Source organism: Podarcis raffonei, chromosome 10 (assembly GCF_027172205.1).
Source record: "Podarcis raffonei isolate rPodRaf1 chromosome 10, rPodRaf1.pri, whole genome shotgun sequence".
Lineage (NCBI taxonomy): Eukaryota > Metazoa > Chordata > Lepidosauria > Squamata > Lacertidae > Podarcis > Podarcis raffonei.
The window spans coordinates 39,689,705-39,709,386 of NC_070611.1; the positions used below are offsets into that span (position 1 = coordinate 39,689,705).

Consider the following 19,682-nt stretch of genomic DNA (forward strand, 5'->3'; position numbering starts at 1 on the left):
AATCAGAGCAACAGATAAAATACTGAAAGGACAAGAAAGCTAAAATGACAAGTGAAACTTTGTGACTCCAGAACAGTTTCAGTACATCATATACATTAGTACTTGAGAAATTTGAACTAATTAAGCCATGAATTAAGTAAGCCGAGGCATAAAATTATCAGTTTCAGAATTAATTGATGTTATTTTATCCAGAAAATAGACAAACTTTTAAATTATTATTATTATGCTTTTATTGTTATTGCTCTATCCCAGGAAATACATTTCAACTCAAAATGCATTAGAGCTGAGAAGAGCAATGTAGAGCCATTTGGCATTTCAAAAACCAAATGCCAAAAAATTATTTAGCCAAGGAAGCTCAAATATCATATTAACATTCATTTTAATTACCGTATTTTTCCGTGTATAAGACTTCCCCATGTATAAGACGCCTCCTATTTTTGGGGACTCCAAATTAAGAAAACACCCCTCAGCACTACCCGTATATAAGACGAGCCCCAATTTTAAACCTAATTTTTTGGTAAAAAACCCTAGTCTTATACACGAAAAAATATGGTATATTCCCAATAGTTATTCAGAAGGATCAAAGCTTTCCCATCAGCTTAGTAATCTTTCAGTAATGTACATATATGACATATATGACTTTAGTAAACATGTTTATTATAGAACTCTGAAGAATTTAAATGAGAACAATCCTTCAAAAGTTATGAGACCTATTGTTTCAATGGGAGATGCTTTAACTCTACCACTGAATCAATAGTTTCCAATACACACTTACCAAGATTTTGGAAGTATAAGCAGAGTTTACAGAGATTCCTGTTACAAGGTATGACAAGGTTTTCTCAGGAATAGCTTGTGCCTCAGGAATTTTTTTATAATGTTTTTCACTGATGTAAGCTTGGACTACCGTCATTCTGTTCATTGTCAATGTTCCTGTTTTATCTGAGCAAATGGCTGTTGCATTTCCCATTGTTTCACAAGCATCCAGATGTCTGACCAAGTTATTATCTTTCATCATTTTCTATAAAAAAGTGATTAAGTCAGTCTAACAGCATTAAACACATTTTTAGAATTCACTTGTCATTGTGCATGCTGAGGTTGAGATTCCTCAATAATTAATATTCAATGGATATCCCATATTTAAGCTTTATAATTAGTACCCAGAGGGTAAAGATAAAATCAATTGACAGATGCATCGACTGTAAGGGTTATTTTAACAAGCATATTCCTTGTGTTTGGAAGAGTTACATTTAATGCTGAGTGATTACTTTATGACCACAGTGTTTGTAAAGATAGGTTGATGCAGAACAAACCAACAGAACAAGCAGATAAACCATTCAAAAACATTTAATTGATCCAGTTTCTTAGGAAAAACATCTATGAACATATATACTATATAATGTACTACCATACAAAAGCATAGGTTTCTCACACATACCTTTACAGAGTAGGCCAGTGAGATAGTAACTGCAAGTGGAAGACCCTCTGGAACTGCCACAACCAGGACAGTAACACCAATGATAAAGAACTTTACAAAGTACTGAATATATATTGGTGTACATTCAGCAAGCCAAGGACGTTTCTGGACCCAGAAGGTATCAATTACAAAATATAATACAAGAATGATGACTGTGACTGCAGACATCAGCAATCCTTTTAGGAAGAGATGAGAACCAGTTAATCATTCATATTATTGACAAAACTCTAAAAATAGGTCTCAAAAACTCATTTCAAAATTTTAATACAAAGTTAAGTTTGAGAAAAGATCTACAGTTGAATGCTTGTTCATTAAGAATCTGGCATTAAGGATGAACACTAAATAAGCCATACCTGCTTTGCCAATCTGAACTGCTAGCTTAGTGAGCTTTCCTTGAAGAACTGATTTTTCTTTCTTGGGCATATTGTTTCTTTTTTTGTCATCTCCATCACCACCATCTTCACTTTTTAGGGGCTGCATTTCCATCGCTGCACCATCCTGAGCTTTTGCTAAGTTTAAGGGGGGAAATAATAGATAAACCACCGCTCCTAACACTATAGAGTAAACCTCAAATTAAAGATTTAGTCATTGACATTTATTCTATATCTAGAGCAGCATGTATTTAATATTCTGAAATTAAAGGGGTGAAGAATAGATAGCAAGACTGGCTTATGTGACCAAGTGACTCCCTACTCCATGTTTGCCTGTTTTGCATGCCTCCAACAAAAATCCTGTTACCCAAATTCTGCAAACTACAGAAAACTCTAGGAAAAGGAATGGTGTTTGCTTAGCTTTAGGCACATGTCAAATGCAGGGGGAAGGCATACATGCATCCTTTCCCCCAAGTTTTTCTCCTGTTCAGAGAACTCAAGGGGTGTTTAGTGGAGTTCTCTTTATTCCTGCTGAGACAAAGACAAACAGCATTCTGCACATGTCCAACACAATGACGAAGGGCACTACTCATTGCCCTTCTTACCTGAGTACTCCACAGGGTTGGGGTGCATGAGAGAGGGGTCCATGGCAAACAAAGAACTGGATACAGTTATTTGCATCTCAGGCCACAGAGAATGAAAGAAATTGCTTTGAGAAATAGACTTATTACAGCACAATGCCTTGTGATATTAAACATGGGTCTGTTGCTGAAACTGACTGGACATCACAAGCAGAGACGGGGAAAGTACACTGAGGGAAAGTGACAGTGGGCTGCCATTTGCAGACACAATCCTGCATTTATAAGAACAGTACTATACCCTCACAGAACACGGCAATAGAATACTGACTTTTCAGACTATCAACTGGTTTGGACTTGCTATAAAACCATGGTCAGATTGAGAGGAGGCCTCAGAATTACATCCTTCACTCCGCCACATCTGAGAGTGAGTCACTTGGAACCCCAGCTAGAACTCCGTATTAAGCAAAAGTCCAGCTTAGCTTTAACTTTGGTGAATATTGGCACAGATCGAATTCTTAACTGCAGTTTAAGCTCTGTGTTGGAGGAAGGAGCACATGAGCCTGTGGTCCCTTTTCAATCTCTTAAACATATTTAAGAATATGGGAGGAATTCAATGTTGTGCTTTAACAAGCAGCTTGCCATAAGGAACAATAGTTCCTCCCTTCCCTTCACATGCTGTTCTAAGGGTTCTCCTGGGCCACCACCCCCAGCCAATTTTTTTGGGTACAGACAGCAGAAAGGGGAGAAGGTTCCATTGTGCAAGTGGAAGTCCTTACGCAGCGCTTCCACTGACAGGGTGCATTTGCTGAATCCCATCAGTTCCATATATCCTAGCATAAGATTGTGAGGGCAAGTTACATATATTAGATGCAAGATTAAGCTATGTATAGTTTTAGAATGTGATGCACAACTTTTGCCTAAAAGTTATGGTTAATCCGGCTTGCTCAAAAAATCAAGTTAATGTTGTAAGTACTGTTAATTACCTTTGTTACGATTTTCAATAGCCCCGTCTTGTTTTTTACCTGCCAATAAAAAAATAGTTGTTTTTAGAAATCTAGGATCAAAGCACTTTTAGATTTGGATAATGAGATATTCTGCTCAATTATCTAGTCTTAAAGGGCATTCCTGCACCAACAGCGTGAAGAGGAGACTGTTTATAATTTCTCTTATAATTGCGAAGTCTGCGTAAGTGTTTATTGCTGTGCTGGACCAGGTTCTTTCACAGTAATTGAGTAGTTTTCTGGACTTCAGGGATGCATACCAATCTAAAAAGATATGTATTATAGCAACTAAATCAGGTTCTTTTAAATGCCAGGGTTGGGAAAGGGGCTGATAGCCACCAGGATCACAGCATGCAGGGAACTGTGGCTTAACCCTTCCCTCCCCAGTCATTATATCAATAAAGATCCTTCCTCACACCCCATTCACTTTAAGAAAAAAAGCTCCCATTGACACTACTGGTGGCAGGGGGCAATTTTCATTTCAACTGTGGCTGTGAAAGAAAGGGTTAAATCTCCTGCAATGTTCCCCATGAAGTTCAGCTCTCCCTGTGCCCAGTATTAAATATTAAAAACTTGACATAATTGCTAATGACACATTTAGAATTATGTCCTGCTTGATAGTAAGGTGTAGATCCCAATGTGTTTCAGAAGACAGTTGGAATGTTCAGGTTTAATTTCACTTAGAACAAGCCTGCAATTCTTTAAATGTAACAGTGTTCAACTGTTCAGAGGTGCCATGTTTTGGGGGAACTTTATGCCTCTGAACATTGTGACAGGAGCTGGAAGGTGATTAGTTTCATATGTAAGCTTACAATACATATGTACAGTGGTACCTCGGTTTTCGAACAGTTTAGTTCCCAAACTCAGAACCCGAACGCTACAAACCCAGAAGTAGGTGTTCCGGTTTTCAAACTTTGCCTCGGAAGCCGAACATGCTCCTAAGCTTCCGTTTTCACTGTTGTGCAGCTCATTTGAGTCCCGCGCATAGTAATTAAGGATTTTTTCATCCCGTTTTACCCTTGTGTGGCAAATTGAATAATGTAATAATGTTTTTTTATCCTGTTTTACCCTTGCACAACTAATTTAAGTTCTCTCCCCCCCATTGTAATTAAAGCCTTCCGTTTCTGATTGCAGTGTTCTGAGGTGATATTTGGTGCTTTTGTTTTTGTGTTTTTGTGGCTTTTTCACTTTTGTGACTGTGGCTTGTTTTTCGTTTTATGATTGATTGATTGATTGATTGATTGTGTGACTGCGGAAATGGATAAAAGCCTCCCATCCAAACAATGACTATCGTCAGTGCAGGTAAGATTTTTTTTTTAATTTTTATCATCTACAATACTGTCTTATTTATTTTATAGTACAGAACATTATTATTGCTTTCATTTTATGGCTCAGTGGTCTTGTTAGATAGTAACATTCATGTTAAATTTCTGTTTTAGGGTTTGTTTTTAAAAGTCGGAATGGATTAATCCATTTTGCATTACTTTCTATGGGAAAGTGCGCCTTGGTTTTGGAATGCTTTGATTTTGGAACAGACTTCCAGAACCAATTAAGTTTGAGAACCAAGGTACCACTGTAGTCATAAGCTCAAAAGTTGAAATCTTCCTCTACCCCCAACCTCAAGGAGTTTTTATTCTATTCATGATAAACAGGGGAAGTGGGGGATGATTATAACAAATGAGATTCTTTTATAGCTATAGTTCAAATGAAATGAGAAGAAATGCTTCTGCTACTCCTTTTACTGGTTTACGCAGTACAAGCATGGAGTGCATACAGCCCTAAACCGCCTCACATTATAGTATTGCTATTAATGCAAGTCCTGACATATCAAGATTAGTAAAGGTGAGTTTGACATTAATTCAAGTAAATGTGGAGAGATTTCTCAGTGTTGATTAGGTTCTCACATTAAAAAAAAATCTTTTTCTGAGCTAGAGCCAGGTCATCTATGAGGTGCAATACAAACCAAAGAGGTGAATATCAGTTTCCAGGTGAAGCAGTGTAATTTTAAACAATATCTGAATATTGTCCTCCATGGCAGCTGTGGTATTATACCCACCTATATAGGTATTACAAAATAAAAAATAAAAAAATCTCAGGGGCTAGAGGAGAGGGTTAACTTCAAAAGGGACACAACAAATGATATGGCCTTTCTTCAAATATATAAAAAAACACCATTCATGTTTTTTCCTTTAGTATAAAAGAGGGAACACTCTATAATCTATGGAGTTTACTAATATCAGACAGGCCTCACTTAACACATCCTATTTTTGTGATACTGTTAAGAGCACTTGAGTGATTGTATTAAGTGAGTAATGAAGTGTCAGCTGAAGCAAGTTGGGAATGTTAACTTGAAAGTTCAGAGATAAAATTGACTATTTAATTTTCAAACTTACCCGCTTGGACAATGGAATGAGTGGAAGCAGGAGTTCTATGTAGTTATTTTGTACCTGCCTACATTGTCCTTCTGCATGGTCAACACCACTTGCAGACATTCTTACAGAAGAGAAGCCAACTACAAAATGTATCTCTAAAGTCCGTCCAAAACTTCATGCTTACTTTTCTTGTCCTTTTTCTCTTTTTCTTTCTTTTCTTCTTCTTCATCACCTCCAGCACCAAGCAAGGTAAAGATAATTCCAGTTTGTGAGTTTACACCTACAGCAGTAACTACCATTCGTCCAGAACCTTCCATTACATGAGTACCTGAAATGTGAAAGCATTCATATTCATGAAAAGTTCCAGAGACTTCTGCTACAAGTTAGCGAGAAACTTGTTACAATACTTCCATTAATTTCCTATAGCAGAAACACACCTTTGATCAATAAAGGATATTCAGAAAATATAAAGAAGTAAAGGGTTTTATAATACCCAAGAAACGCTAAGCCAATAAAAACCATTAAGTAAGACTATAGCCATTAGAAAATTTTGTGCCTACCAACAGCCAGCTACTGGCTAGCCAATATACAGCTGATGTGCAAGATCACTGGTAAATGCCTAAAAACTGGCACTTTTGCATTTATATCCCCCTTTCATAGCCACCTTTCAACTACATTCTCAGGGCAGCATACATAGGATTACTCCCATATTAGCCTAACAATCTTTCGGGAATGGGTGTGTGTACAATTTTAGGAGTAAAGGAGTGCACAAGTAAACCCAGAACAGTTACCCTTTACATTCTGAAAGCCCCCTGCAACAAGCTCCTCCTATGCAAATCTAGCTGAAGGAAAGTCATATGGGGGGCAGGCTGCAGAAAAATAAGCTGGAAGGTGAGCAGGATTTGTGCAATCCACATTTGTGCTTATATAAGATGCATGCCTACCAAGTTCACATGCACACATACATGCACTGGGATGCATCCAATGTAACACTAAGTTAAAGTGACTTTAACTCCACTGGTGAAATGCTTTGCACCAACAGAATGCTGTTGCACAATCTACTGAACAACAAAGTTACAAACAATGTGATGTGCAACACTAAAACTCATGCATCTTTGGGACAGCTGAATATTCCTGCATCACAGGGGGTTGGACAAGATCATCTTCAGGATCCCTTCCAACTCTACAAATCTATGATGCTAGTTTCCTGTTAATTGTGCTGCTTATGTTTTGTTCTAGATTGTTTTGTTTAATATTTTATTGTGCTGTAAATATCTTTAAGAGATTTTTCTTAAAAATATAAAGCGCTATAGAAATGAAATTATTATTATTATTATTATTATTATTATTATTATTATTATTTCAGCTACATCTGGAGGGCCAAAGGTTCTGTACTGTACTTTCTTCTTGCAGGAGAACCACTAAACACACATTTCGGAATGAAAAGTTAGTGTAGCCATTTCTGGTTTCTGACCACAATAGTTTAAGAATGTGGCCAAGAACCAAAGGCACATACACTTGATCCTTCCTTGCCAGCACTATAGTGGGGCACCCTTAGGTAGTCCAAAACTGCCTTGGATAAGGTGCAGGAAAAGATGAGAGCTGCCATTGCACCTGTCTACCAATTTCTCCTTTAACTACTTTCCCATTCCCTAGCGGTTTTTTTGGGGGGGCGAGTATTAAATGTGAGATGGGGCAGCTGAAAGGAATGTTTGAGATTCTTGGAGATGTACTTTCTGAAAGGATAAAATAAAATAAAATCCATTGTATAAACACCTTTCTCCACATTTGTAGAAACAGCCAAGGCCTATCTAAGCTGGAAGTAAGATGGGAGTAAATCTGCCATATTATGCCTGTATTATTCCTCCCTTCCTGGATTCAGAGTTTTGTTCTAGTGATCTAGCCAGCAAGCCAGGCTGCCTTGTCCACCTGTTCCAGATTTCCCAGCAATTCATATGCTGAGGGGAGTGAAAGTATTGTGCACTGTTGCACAATCACAATAGATCAGACATAAGGGGTGAGATGAAATGGAAGAAATGGAGCAAATGCTGAAAGAAAAGAAATGAACAGATGGGTTCTGAACTGCAGAGGTACAGAAAGGAGAAAAATGAGTTGGTAACATGTTATGCAGACACTTGCAAGTGGGAAAACAGATGGGCTGCACACTTGTAGTGGTGAAGACACAGCATGTGCTATAGGGCACACAGAGAAGGAGGGATGTTTAACAGAGGTCAGAGAAAGAAGAAACAGTACTATGGGAGCAAAGCCAAGAAGGGAATGCACTGAACACAGTTACAACTGTAGCAAAAAATGCTTTTCAGTAGTTAATGCAGCTGCCATGCAGTCGTGCTGGGTTAATAAACGAAAGTGGCCCCTGGAGGAATTTAAGTTGGGCTCTCCAGTAAAGTCCTTTACACTAGAACTGCTTTTTATAAGACATTTTATTACAGTTATACAAAACTGCAGTGTAGCATTAGACAGAACATAACATTCTTACTATTAACACACTAATGTATTATAATAATGAGTTGCATGATATCAAGTTGATTAGGGAAGAAAGTTTCCAAAAGAAAAAAACACATTCCAAAGAAAAGACCACATTTTGGCATTCCCATAAGCTGCTAATATATCTAAATATTGCAATCAGTCCTGTATATCTGGAGCACATCTGAGTTTCTACTGGAATACTTTAAATCTTAGGCCACGGTACACACTCTGACAAGCCCCATTAGGCTAGTTAAGGGTAGCATTCTAATAAAATCCATTATTTTTCAAATGATTTGTAAATATACTGTCTTGCAAAGATAATGCCTATCTACCTCAAGTGCACTGAACTGAGCAGCTGTAAGTATCACCAACAGCAAACTCAGGCAGTGAGTGCTGACAGATATATAGCCAAACAGGGCCACTGAGAAATATCAACATGCTCAGGAGGCCGCTCAGTTTGTTATTGTTCATGGCTATACTATATAAGATAGTGAATCAGTTAATTCGAGACTGGCAATAAGGTTTAAATCTGCATAGTCTCTGGGGTATAGTGGAAAACAATAGCTGTCTATTTGCACAACTGAATTCTGTCAACTGGAACACTCTGCAGTACTTCTGCAGTCTTAACCATATAACTCACTTCAGGCTTTGAATAATTTCATCTTTTATTTCATTGATGAGGAGCTAAATGAGGGCATGCTGACTTAATTCAGGGGGTCACCGCATCCATATTACTAGCATCCAATAAAACTACCCTACGAACAGTGTTTAATAAATATGGAAAGTTGAGACATTTCAGCGATGCACACTAGCTTAAAGTAATCACATTAAAGGATGCTTGTATGTCTGAAATCCTACCTGTTGTTAAGACCCATCTTTCCGGCCCTGAGAAGGTTAAAAGCATGATACATAATACATAAGAGTACTAGATCTTAGCATGCTGTCACCTAGAAAGACAGTGTTTCACATAACCTAGTTCTTGAAGTAGGAAACTTTGTCCAGTTTCCAAAATACCTCATGCCCAGTTCTTCGCTATCATTTGATCACTCACCTGAGAGCAACATAGGATCTCGATCAGATGTTTTCTTAACATGATCAGATTCTCCAGTCAGTGAGCTTTCATCAATTTTGAGGTCATTTCCTTGTATAAGTACACCATCTGCTGGTAAAAGATCACCTAAAAAAGGAAGAGCCCAAATGGTACTTTTAAAATACATTCAATAAGAAGTTACCAGAGATGACATCATAAATAAGTATATTTACCATATTTTACTTGTGCAATATCACCAACAACTATGTCAGCTATAGGTATCTGGATGACTTGGCCACCCCTGATGACAGTAAACTTCTGCTCTTGTTCAATGCGGCTTTGCAATCCCCTAAATTGTTTCTCTTTACTCCAGTCATTGAAAGCTGTGACTAATACCACGCAAACGACAGACAGGAGAATTGCAGCTCCTTCAATCCACCCTGTTTCACTTTCATCCTCCTCTTCACCAGCTGCTACTGTTCCACATACTGGAAAAAGTAAACAAATAATCAGCATTGCATACTCAAATTTTAATATTGTTCTGCATTAATCTGAAAACTGAAATTTATCATTCAAACTTTATTACAGAACCAACCCAGTAATACTGACTTAGGCCCCATATCAAATGCACACTAGCTTTGACAGCTTTCCTAAGGTTACAACAAAGCTTGAGTTTAAAAAATATGGTTAATGTTCATATTATGTGGCTGCAATTAAGCTACCATGACAGTGGTATCCTACCACTATATTACAAGTGCTATAGGATTATTCAGATTAAATGTATCAGTCGACAAGGGTTATATACACACAGCAGTTTAAAGTGCATTCAATGCATTCCACGTGAGCATACTTTTAATGCTATCCCATGATTCAGTCGTCATCGAAGTGGCAGTCCACATTCCCCCCAATATAATTTGGTGTTTCCACTGTGGTGCAACAGACATTCTTTTCAACGCACAGCTTTGTTCAAGTTTAGTACATGGGAAAACTTGCATCTCAATAATAAAAATAAAATTACTCAACGCACAGGTAAACAATTACCTGTGCACATACCCACAATGGCCCTCAGGTTTCTGGAACTCTGGGACAAGTAAAGAAGTACTAATTGAGGGGAGGGGACAACACCTCACAGTGAGAATACATCCTATCAAGCACACCACACTAGTGCACACCCGTGGCTCCTAACTGGTGGTCTGCGGAGCCCAAGGGGTCCACAGCACCATTTACATAACAAAAACTACCATAACATTTTCAAAGGTAGGGTGTCCATGGCTTGGCTATTCAAAAACAGGGGGTCTGCAGAACATAGTTAATTGGGAACCACTGGCGTAGACAATAAAATACTTAAAAGAGTTCAAATGAATGCTCATGTGTAGATGAATGTGAGCAAAAGCACACACGAAAAATCAGATCTGTGTGACACACATGTGCATTAAGGCTCTGGTATGTACGCAACCAAGGTATCTATGCCCATGAAGGGTGTGTGGGTGTTTCTGGAGAAATATCCCTAAACCTCCTTCTTCTCATGCTGGGCTTGGAGAGGGGTTTGCACATCACATAGAGCTTCCCTGCCTTTCACCTTTGCCCACTACAGGGGAGTACACAGAGACTATTACTAACAGGCCAGATGTCTATGTGCTGCAAACAGACCCATGCAATCTCTATTCTTCCTGTCTATACTAGAATTGCCATGATCTGGAAGTGGAACAAAGGACTGACGGGGTCCTTGCTGCTCTCGTTTCAGAGGGGTAAGTGGAGGGCTTGTTGCTAAATTATTGGCAGTTTTGGAAAGATATTCTTATGCTTGATCATTTTGTTGACATACAATGAATGTGGAAATCCCAAGGAACATGACTCCTTCCCACTTCCCACATAAGATTGTTTTTTCTCCATTTCCCAAGACTAAGATGCAACTGAACACAGAAATATCAGCAACAGAAGCTGGTATTTAACTACATTAGGAAGAAGGCTTTAACGCACAAGTAATTTAGATGTAATCTTGATGTATTTTAATTAAGAACCAATCCTAGGTAGTCAAGCCCAGGTATAGAAAACCTTTGGCCCTCCATATGTTTCTGAACTACAATTCCCATCTTCCCTGGGTACTGACCATGCTTGCTGGGACTGATGGGAGTTGTAGTTCAGCAGCATCTGGAGGGCCAAAGATTCCCCACACCTAGTCTAACATAAGTAAAAGTTCTGGTAGCAGAGCTTAGATCAATACTTAAATTTCTTTTCTTGTGATCATAGGATTTAAAGTTTCTACCTTTTCCGTTGCACGTAACAGATTCCCATATTCACTTTTTAGCAGCTATGGGCTTATAAAAAGGTAGCATGATGGGGACCAACTCTTGGCAGAGTACTACAAAATTTATGGATAAATATGTAAGCAAATTTGATCAACCAATAACATCGCCCCTGAATCTCTTCCATTTATTTCAAGATAAGAGTCTGATCCATTCTGTCCAATAATATATTCCAGGTTTTAACAGATTAAAGCCAAGGATAAAAAGAATGTAACTGTCAGTATACAACAAATTAGAGAGGTGGTTAAGTTTTCATGTTTTGCAGCAAAATATTCACCATGAATAAGTCACACACACACACACACACACACACACACACACCCCACTAGTGGAGGTCACGTCAGTATTACTCATTTTCGTGGATTAAGTCTATTTTGAAGTTTTGACAAAGGATAGTTCTATTTAGCCCAAAGAACTGACTCAACTGATGTCAAAGAAGAAAGAAATGAGAGAGAATGGGTATGTTTTTAAACTCTCCAACTATCTATTAAATGATTCATGCAGAACTCTAGATGTGAGAAGAATGGCAATAGTTTGACATAAAAGGTACACTGATGGGCAGTACATTCATTATGTTATCTTTTTCCAGTGCATGTATATCTGGTTCAGAGTTTAAACACATCATCCAGCTCAGATTACTTTCTGCCCAAGAATAGGGTAATGATGGGAATGCCTGAACAAGAGAACTGCTAGTCATGTTTCAGTTCTAAAATTCAGTCTTAAGCCTGTTTGAAACTCATTGGCTGAGGTTATTTGTAGGTGTGGCCTTGGATGTCTCCAATATACATATGACTTCTCGTTGTTTCTCTCCTTTCTATCAAAACTAAGTTATGCAGTGGACATTACAAATCAGTGCTTGGGCATGGTAATGAACTGAGTAAGAGGGAATAAACTGAAACTCAATCTAGACAAGACAGACGTATTATTAGTGGGAGGTCTATCCAACAAGCTGAGTGGTGCACAATCTGTTTTGAAGGAGGTTGCACCCTCCCCAAAGGACCAGAAGGACCAGTCTGGAGGGTGTTCCTGGATCCAGCACTGTCTCTTAATGCACATGCATCCTTGGTAGTTCAGAGAACCTTTTTATCAGCTCAAAATGATATACCAGTTATGATATTATCTGGACAATGATAGTCTTGCTATAGTCATCCATGTTCTGATAACTTCCTGTGGGGTTTGATCTCGTCTGCTTCTGAGCTCAATTCAAAGTGCTTGTATTAACATTTAAAGTCCCAAGTGGCTTAGAGCCAAATTACCTAAAGGATCAATTACCTGAAGGCCCACTTCTATATGTCCCTGCCAAATCAGCTGAAGTGGAAGCCACAAGGGAAAGAGCATTTGCAGTACTGGTACCCATTATGGAAAACTTTCCACCCCCCAGGAGTTTACCTACATTGTGGTCTTTTTCAACACCTTGTAATGACCTTTCATTTTCCCAGGCTTTTTTTTGTTTGTTTTATTACTGAAACGTGTTGCACTATTTGTTTTCTGTTGCTGGTTTTATTATGTTGCTGTTTTAACTGTTTATTATTTTAAAACCAACTTCATGGTTTTAACTTGTGTGAACTGCCTGAAGAATTTTTTTATTTGGCAATATAGGAATGTTGCAAATAAATGAGTTTGGGGTTAACCTGAGAAGAAATTTTTACTTGATTGTCCTGGATCTCACAGTTTTTGAAACCATTCAGCACAGTATACATGTGGATCACCTGTTCAGGCTAAGACAGGTTTTGACAAATCCATTCACTCGGTTTAATTATGACGATAGCCTTCCCTGCTCTTGTAAATGAGGTGGTGACACATTTCAGTTTTACTATTGTTTGTGATTATTTGCTGGGGACATCATCTGGCCCATTTCTTCCATGCCTATGCTTTTTCCTTGGTTTCCTTTTGGCAATGGCCTAAGTGAGGCTCACTTTCACTATGGGTTAGTAAAATAAAAGCAAAGGAAAGGGTAAAAATCCAGTTGCTACCCCACCCTGGCTTAGTAAAAAGACAGGGTGGGGAACAGATGTCCTGCAGAGCAGCTAAGCAGGAAGTGAACTGGGGAGAGGTCCTCTGGCCCAATCAGATGACTCCTGCTCATTTGCATCTTCTTGTCCAGTGGCATGAGTGGGTGGAAATACCCCATCCAGATTTCACTCCCCTTTTGTTGATGGCATTCTTAAGTTTAAATTATAAAATTATTTGAAAGATTGTTCAAATTTACAATTAAACCCTAAAGGCTGCATTTCAGCTGTCTGAGAAGCCTTTGTTAAACTAAGGCTCATTGTGTTTTACAAATTGAACTTTTCAAAAACAAGCAGCCTTAGAATCAAATTACGTAATTGGGAACAGCTAGAAATTAGGTAGTGTTTTATCAATTAAATAAAACAGATTTCTCTCATCTCTTCCCCTTTAGAACACTGTTCCTGAGAGACATTAAGAGCACAGTGATATGCTTGACATTGCATGATTTAGTCAGATCACTTGCCATAGTGGTTGGTGGGGGAAACAAATCACCATTCTGAGAACCTTAAATCAAAGACAACACACACCAAAATTTGTTTCATCATTAATTCCATTTAAAAGCAACAACCCCATTCAGTTGGGGGGGGTGACTGCAGCTGATAAATACAATCTAGTTTATGGGGGAAAACTTTAGGGTAATATTCACTAAGTTTTACTCACAATAAACCCATTTAAATTAACGAGCATGATTGTTAGGTCCATTAATTTCAATTTTTGTAATAAAAATTTAGGTAGAAAAAGAATAAACATGTTATTGGTCAAATTCCATACTTTTCCCCGTATTCTGCAGTATAGTAGAAAACAATGTAAGTATCCAATACTTGAACTATAATTGTGAGGGAGGAGAGAAACCATTTAAATCAACCTACATGAAGCCTGAGCTACTTAATTTCAAGACAACTTCTGCTTTGATAAATTTGTATGTTGTTGTTCTGTCTAAGTGTGACTTAGACAACCTGCAAAGTCATGGCTTAGAAGTTACACTTTATTACAGTGACTTCAATACCTATCAGGCAGGAGTCAGCTGCGGAGCGAGGTATGCTGTATGATATTCTACAAAGTTTCATCTTCTGTCATACTTTTTAAAATTTACATGAAACAACTGAGAGATACTGTAATATGAAAAAGGGGGGTAATTACATCCTATTTCTCCTTTTTGGTATATCCACTAGGTACTAAATTCTTTAAATGGTACCTATGGATAACAACTGAATGCATGATAAAAGGAACTGAAGGAATAATAAATGATAAAGAAATCTAGGCTAGACTGATTTTATTGTTGGCGATAGCTCCTACAGATGTAGGAACCAGCAGTTCTGGAGAGGACTTAATTTCCTTGAATAGCATGCAAGAGATGCTATTCCTAGAATCTCAGTTAGTCACCATAGCCAAGAATGCTTTATACCTTCTTAGGTTTGTAGGCCAACTACACCCACTCATAGAAGACAGTATTTGCTTCATCAAACATGCTTTGATAACCATCAGGGTAGACTCTGTTACCACGTTTAATCAAATCCTGGCTTAGAAAGTCAGGATATGCATGAATCTCATATAGCCCACTCATGTGATCCAATCCTCGGTTCTTCAGAGGTCACTAACACCATAATTCTTGGTTCACATATAATGGAAAGCCATGGTTAACTGCAGCTGCCTCTTTTGTTTTTCCACTTGATCAAAGAAAGAAGTGGAAGCAAAAGGGCTACATTTGAGTGCATGATGGTTGTGCACATCCAGATTTATTAATCAATTATCTGATTGTCTAAACTAGGCCATCATATGGGTGCATTCAGATAACATCCAAAAACTTCAGTTAGTTCCAAAAGCAGCAGTGCATTACATAGCCATTGGTAACACATTCGCACCTGTAATGGCATAACTGCAGTGACTTCAAACCTATTTCAGTTCACAATTTGAAGTGCTAGTTTTAACCTTTAAAGCTGTAAATAGCTTTGGTCCAGATTACCCAAAGTAGCAGTAGAAAACTTGTAGTTCTCCATATGTTGTGGGACTATAACAACATCATCCCTGATCACTGGCCATAGTAAATACCTGTGAGGACTCTCTAGAGCTACATGGCTAGGCACAACTTCCACTCCACCCCACCCCAGGAAAAAAGCAACCATATCTAACAATACACAAAATAAAGGTATGTACAGAAATGCAACATGCTTGAGACATGTAGGAAGCTCAGTTTAGCGGATCTTCTAAACCATAATCTAAGGCAAAAGAGATTAAAGAGAAAAAACTGCAGGCACTGATTTTAAGAAGGGCAGCAGTTAATTTTTAAAAGGACAAGTGACAAGGTGACTTATCTGAACTACTAGCATGCCAGTTCAGTCATATTTAGCGCACCAGCCTTTGCCATGGTAGTCACCATGTAACTTCTGAAATCTGAATCTCTAAACAGAGTCTATGGTGCACATTCACTGCATGCTTGGAGACACTTATCCTGTCATCAAGATTTCATGTTAAAGTGTGGAAAATACTGGAAAAAAATGTATCAGCCTTGGTACAATTGTTAAACTGTTAAGACCCACAATTTAGCAGATTGGTTTTATGCCAACATTTGCTTTTTACTGGAAGAACAGGAAGTAGTGCTTATTTATATGCTGCTTCTGTGTCAAAAGCTCCTAAGCGGTTTACAACTAAAAATATCAATTATAAATTTTATACATAATTACAATGCACAACACAACTTGAATGGAGCATGAAAAGATTCTTAAAGTATGCAGTCATGCAATCCCATTAAAAAGTGTAACAACTGAACAGTTAAAATATAGCTAAAAGAATACGATCAGAAGTTCTGTTCAGGGGAATGTTTGCCTCAAGTGTTATGCCTTTAGGAACTGATGGAACACCAATACTGGGTGTTCTCTTATGGGGCTTCTCTTATTTCAGCAGGGTGAGCATTCTACAACACTGGTGCCACAAGTAAAAAAGCCTCCCCTTTTCATTGGTAAGGAGTGAGCCTGCCCCCACTTCTCTTGCTCTGGTTCCTTTCTCAAGGGATAATTCAGTGTGAGAGCCAGAAGTTCCTGTATTCCAATTCTTCAATTTAACTACAGTGGTACCTTGGTTTACAAACTTAATCCATTCCGGAAGTCCGTTCCTAAACCAAAGCGTTCTTAAACCAAGGCGTGCTTTCCCATAGCAGCAGGAGACTCAATTTACAAATGGAACACACTCAACAGGAAGTGGAACATGTTCTGCTTCCAAGGCAAAGTTCACAAACCAAAACACCTACTTCCGGGTTTGCAGCGTTCTTAATCCAAGAACACATAAACTATGCTGTTCTTAAACCAAGGTACCACTGTATTTACATTTCTCCTTATTGATGAAAGCAAGGAAGAGAGAGCATGAGCTTAGGTTCGCTCCAGGAAGGAAATCTGAGTACACCTTATATTTAGGGAAATTAAAGAGTATACCTCAAAATTAAAACAATCTCTTAGCAAATACATTGTGACAGAACTTTAAATATTTGGTTCAAGTGCTGACTAGAAGTCATTCTACTCAGCACTTGAACCAGAATTTGCTTATCATACAATTGTACTATGAAGCAATTATAATATGAAGCAATAAAACAACTTAATGGCTTCATGCAGACCAATTCTGCAATACAAAGATTACTGCAAACGAGACATGAAGGCTGGCAACATCAAGCCTGCCATGTGGGAATCTCTTGCAGACGACCGCAGTGCCTGGAGACAGACAGTCAGGTCATGTAACCACACCAGAGGAGTAATGACCGCTGGGAGGAGTGCAAAAAAGAAAAGAAAAGAAGCACCATGCTGCATCTGCAGCAGCACAACCTTCATCTGCCCCAGCTGCAACCAAACATGTCTCCTCCATATCAGTCCCTACAGCCACAGCAGCTGCTGTAACTTTCCGATGTTTGACTTCACCCACAAAGGCACATGCCTCCATTGTCTCCCAAGACAGAAGGGTATAAACAACAACATAACCAATACATAAACTGGCAGACAATACCCAAACTCTGAAATACATTTTGAGGTACACAAGTATAAAGAAACAAACTCTTTACTTACATGCTTCATTCCCTCCTGGTGGTTGGTAAAAAGAAAGGCCCAATGATACTATGGCTGCAATTTCTAATATAATTAATGTAACATCCTGTAGTGCTTCCCATACTAACTGAAGAAATGTTTTTGGCTTTTTAGGAGGTATAAAGTTCTTTCCAAACACAGCTGCTCTCCTTTCTATATCTGCTGGGTTTCCACTTAAGCCTAAATATTAAAAAGAAAAATACAATTTTAGAGCAATTTCATTATCTATACATCACTTAACAAATCCCTTTTTGCTACGTAATTCTACAAACACCTTAAGTATATGCTGCACAGTTGCTCTTTTGGTATTTAGTGAATTTAACAGGACTCTTTATGTCCTATGCTTTCTAGAAGTTACAGTATCAATATCAAGTGGAACTCTACTGTAGGCGTTTCTAACATGGAGAAAAGATAGCTGCAGATTTCTCCTACCCACAGTGTTACTTGAGTAATAGTGGTTTTATTTGAGTTTTCCCCACAAATATATGTGCTGCAGAGTCCAAACAAAGCAATTCCCAAGAAAATCAAGCATTTGTTTTGGAGCACATCATTCCAGTATATGCTGAAATTCCTAGTCACTTCAGAAACTTGAGTTCAACAAACACGAGAGTTAAGCAGAAGTCTATTTCTGTTTTCCCAATACAAAAATAATTATTTTTATAACCACAATGCACAACATGGCAACACCCACCTAGATGCTGAACATCAGGAGGAAGCAAAGCTACATCTCTAAGGGGTCTTTTCCTTATTACATATTACACAGAAGCCCACAGTGCAATAATAGGCAGGGCCAAGACATAAGCTTCAAATACATTTTTATTTTAAGGATAGCGGAAATTATATATCTGGCCTCAACAATTAGATCTACATGGTTCACCTTTGAACTAATCCTTCTCATGTAGGAAAGGATCACTCAGCAAGTCATTCGGTGAGCCAGATTCTGCATTTCTGCTAATTCATTAGTTCAGTACTAGCTGGAACAAGTCCAGGTTTCTCCCTTACACATCTTATCACTTCCCATCTGTGGTATTTCAGTACTATTCAACTGGACCTCATACTCATCCACATTTCAAGATGAGTGTAGTACATATAGAAGCAAGTTGCAGACTCACTGGGTAACCTTCACCATGACTACGGAAAGCTTCTTGGATGTTTAAATAGCTCTTCAGTTTGAAAGCTTCAGTTGACAGCCCTCTCACAAGAATCATTTCTTATCCAACATGGATGATATTTTTAACACAATTCAGGCCAGACTCTGTATCCCTATTGAAATGAGTTTACAGGTTCCATTCTATTATTTTCCAATGAATTATTAAAGACACAAAAAAAGGATTCTCCCCACTTTTTAATGTAGAGATCCCTGCAAGCTGGGATATCCTGTCCTACTCTTTCATATAAAACTTAATGGAGCAATATTTATTCATCACATTGTGTCTCAAAATTCTGCTCCAAGGATTAATGAGAAAAGGAAAAAAAAATACAAAAGCTGGAACAGCAATCACTACATTTTTTTTTCCTGCTACAGGAAGGAATTATTCAAGAAGGAATTATTAGCAGCAGGAAAAAGGAAACACTTCTCTTCCTTCAGGCTACTATACCATAAAAAGCAACGGTCCATTCAATAGAGATAAAAGGGTTTAGCAAAAGATACCTAAGCATTGCAGGGTGCTAGAACCTGGAAACAGATACTACCTTGCAGAGTTTGGTGCCTGTACATTTCAAGACAAAATTCTTTTCAACCAAACATTAGAGATATCTCATTGGAGGCACTCTGCTCCAAGAAAAACAACAAGCACACCTCATAGATATGCCCGCTCATTTTCATAATTCCGTGATTTACAAGGCATCTGTTTTAACACTTTTGCATTTGTCTTGTCTTTCTGGTTGTTCTGAGTAAGTAATACAGACTACTAGCCCCAAACAAAATTCATTTAGGGAGTTTCAGATTCCACAAATTTTGAGGGGAAACAAGGCAGTCTGTGAACA

General features: G+C 38.2%; 1 protein-coding gene across 12 annotated transcripts in view; it reads right to left on the reverse strand.

The window, feature by feature from the left end:
* ATP2B1 (ATPase plasma membrane Ca2+ transporting 1) overlaps positions 1-19,682 on the reverse strand; it is a 64,183-nt gene that overhangs the window by 14,546 nt on the left and 29,955 nt on the right. For 9 of the 12 annotated variants that reach the window (XM_053407550.1, XM_053407544.1, XM_053407552.1 and 6 more), the window contains 8 exons: positions 17,679-17,876; positions 9,550-9,804; positions 9,338-9,463; positions 5,984-6,127; positions 3,410-3,448; positions 1,828-1,983; positions 1,436-1,650; positions 776-1,018 (listed from right to left, as the gene is read on the reverse strand). In XM_053407550.1, coding sequence (XP_053263525.1) covers positions 776-1,018; positions 1,436-1,650; positions 1,828-1,983; positions 3,410-3,448; positions 5,984-6,127; positions 9,338-9,463; positions 9,550-9,804; positions 17,679-17,876 — 1,376 coding nt within the window. The remainder of the gene's footprint in view (positions 1-775; positions 1,019-1,435; positions 1,651-1,827; positions 1,984-3,409; positions 3,449-5,983; positions 6,128-9,337; positions 9,464-9,549; positions 9,805-17,678; positions 17,877-19,682) is intronic. The other 3 variants (XM_053407553.1, XM_053407551.1, XM_053407555.1) reach the window with 1 other exon arrangement.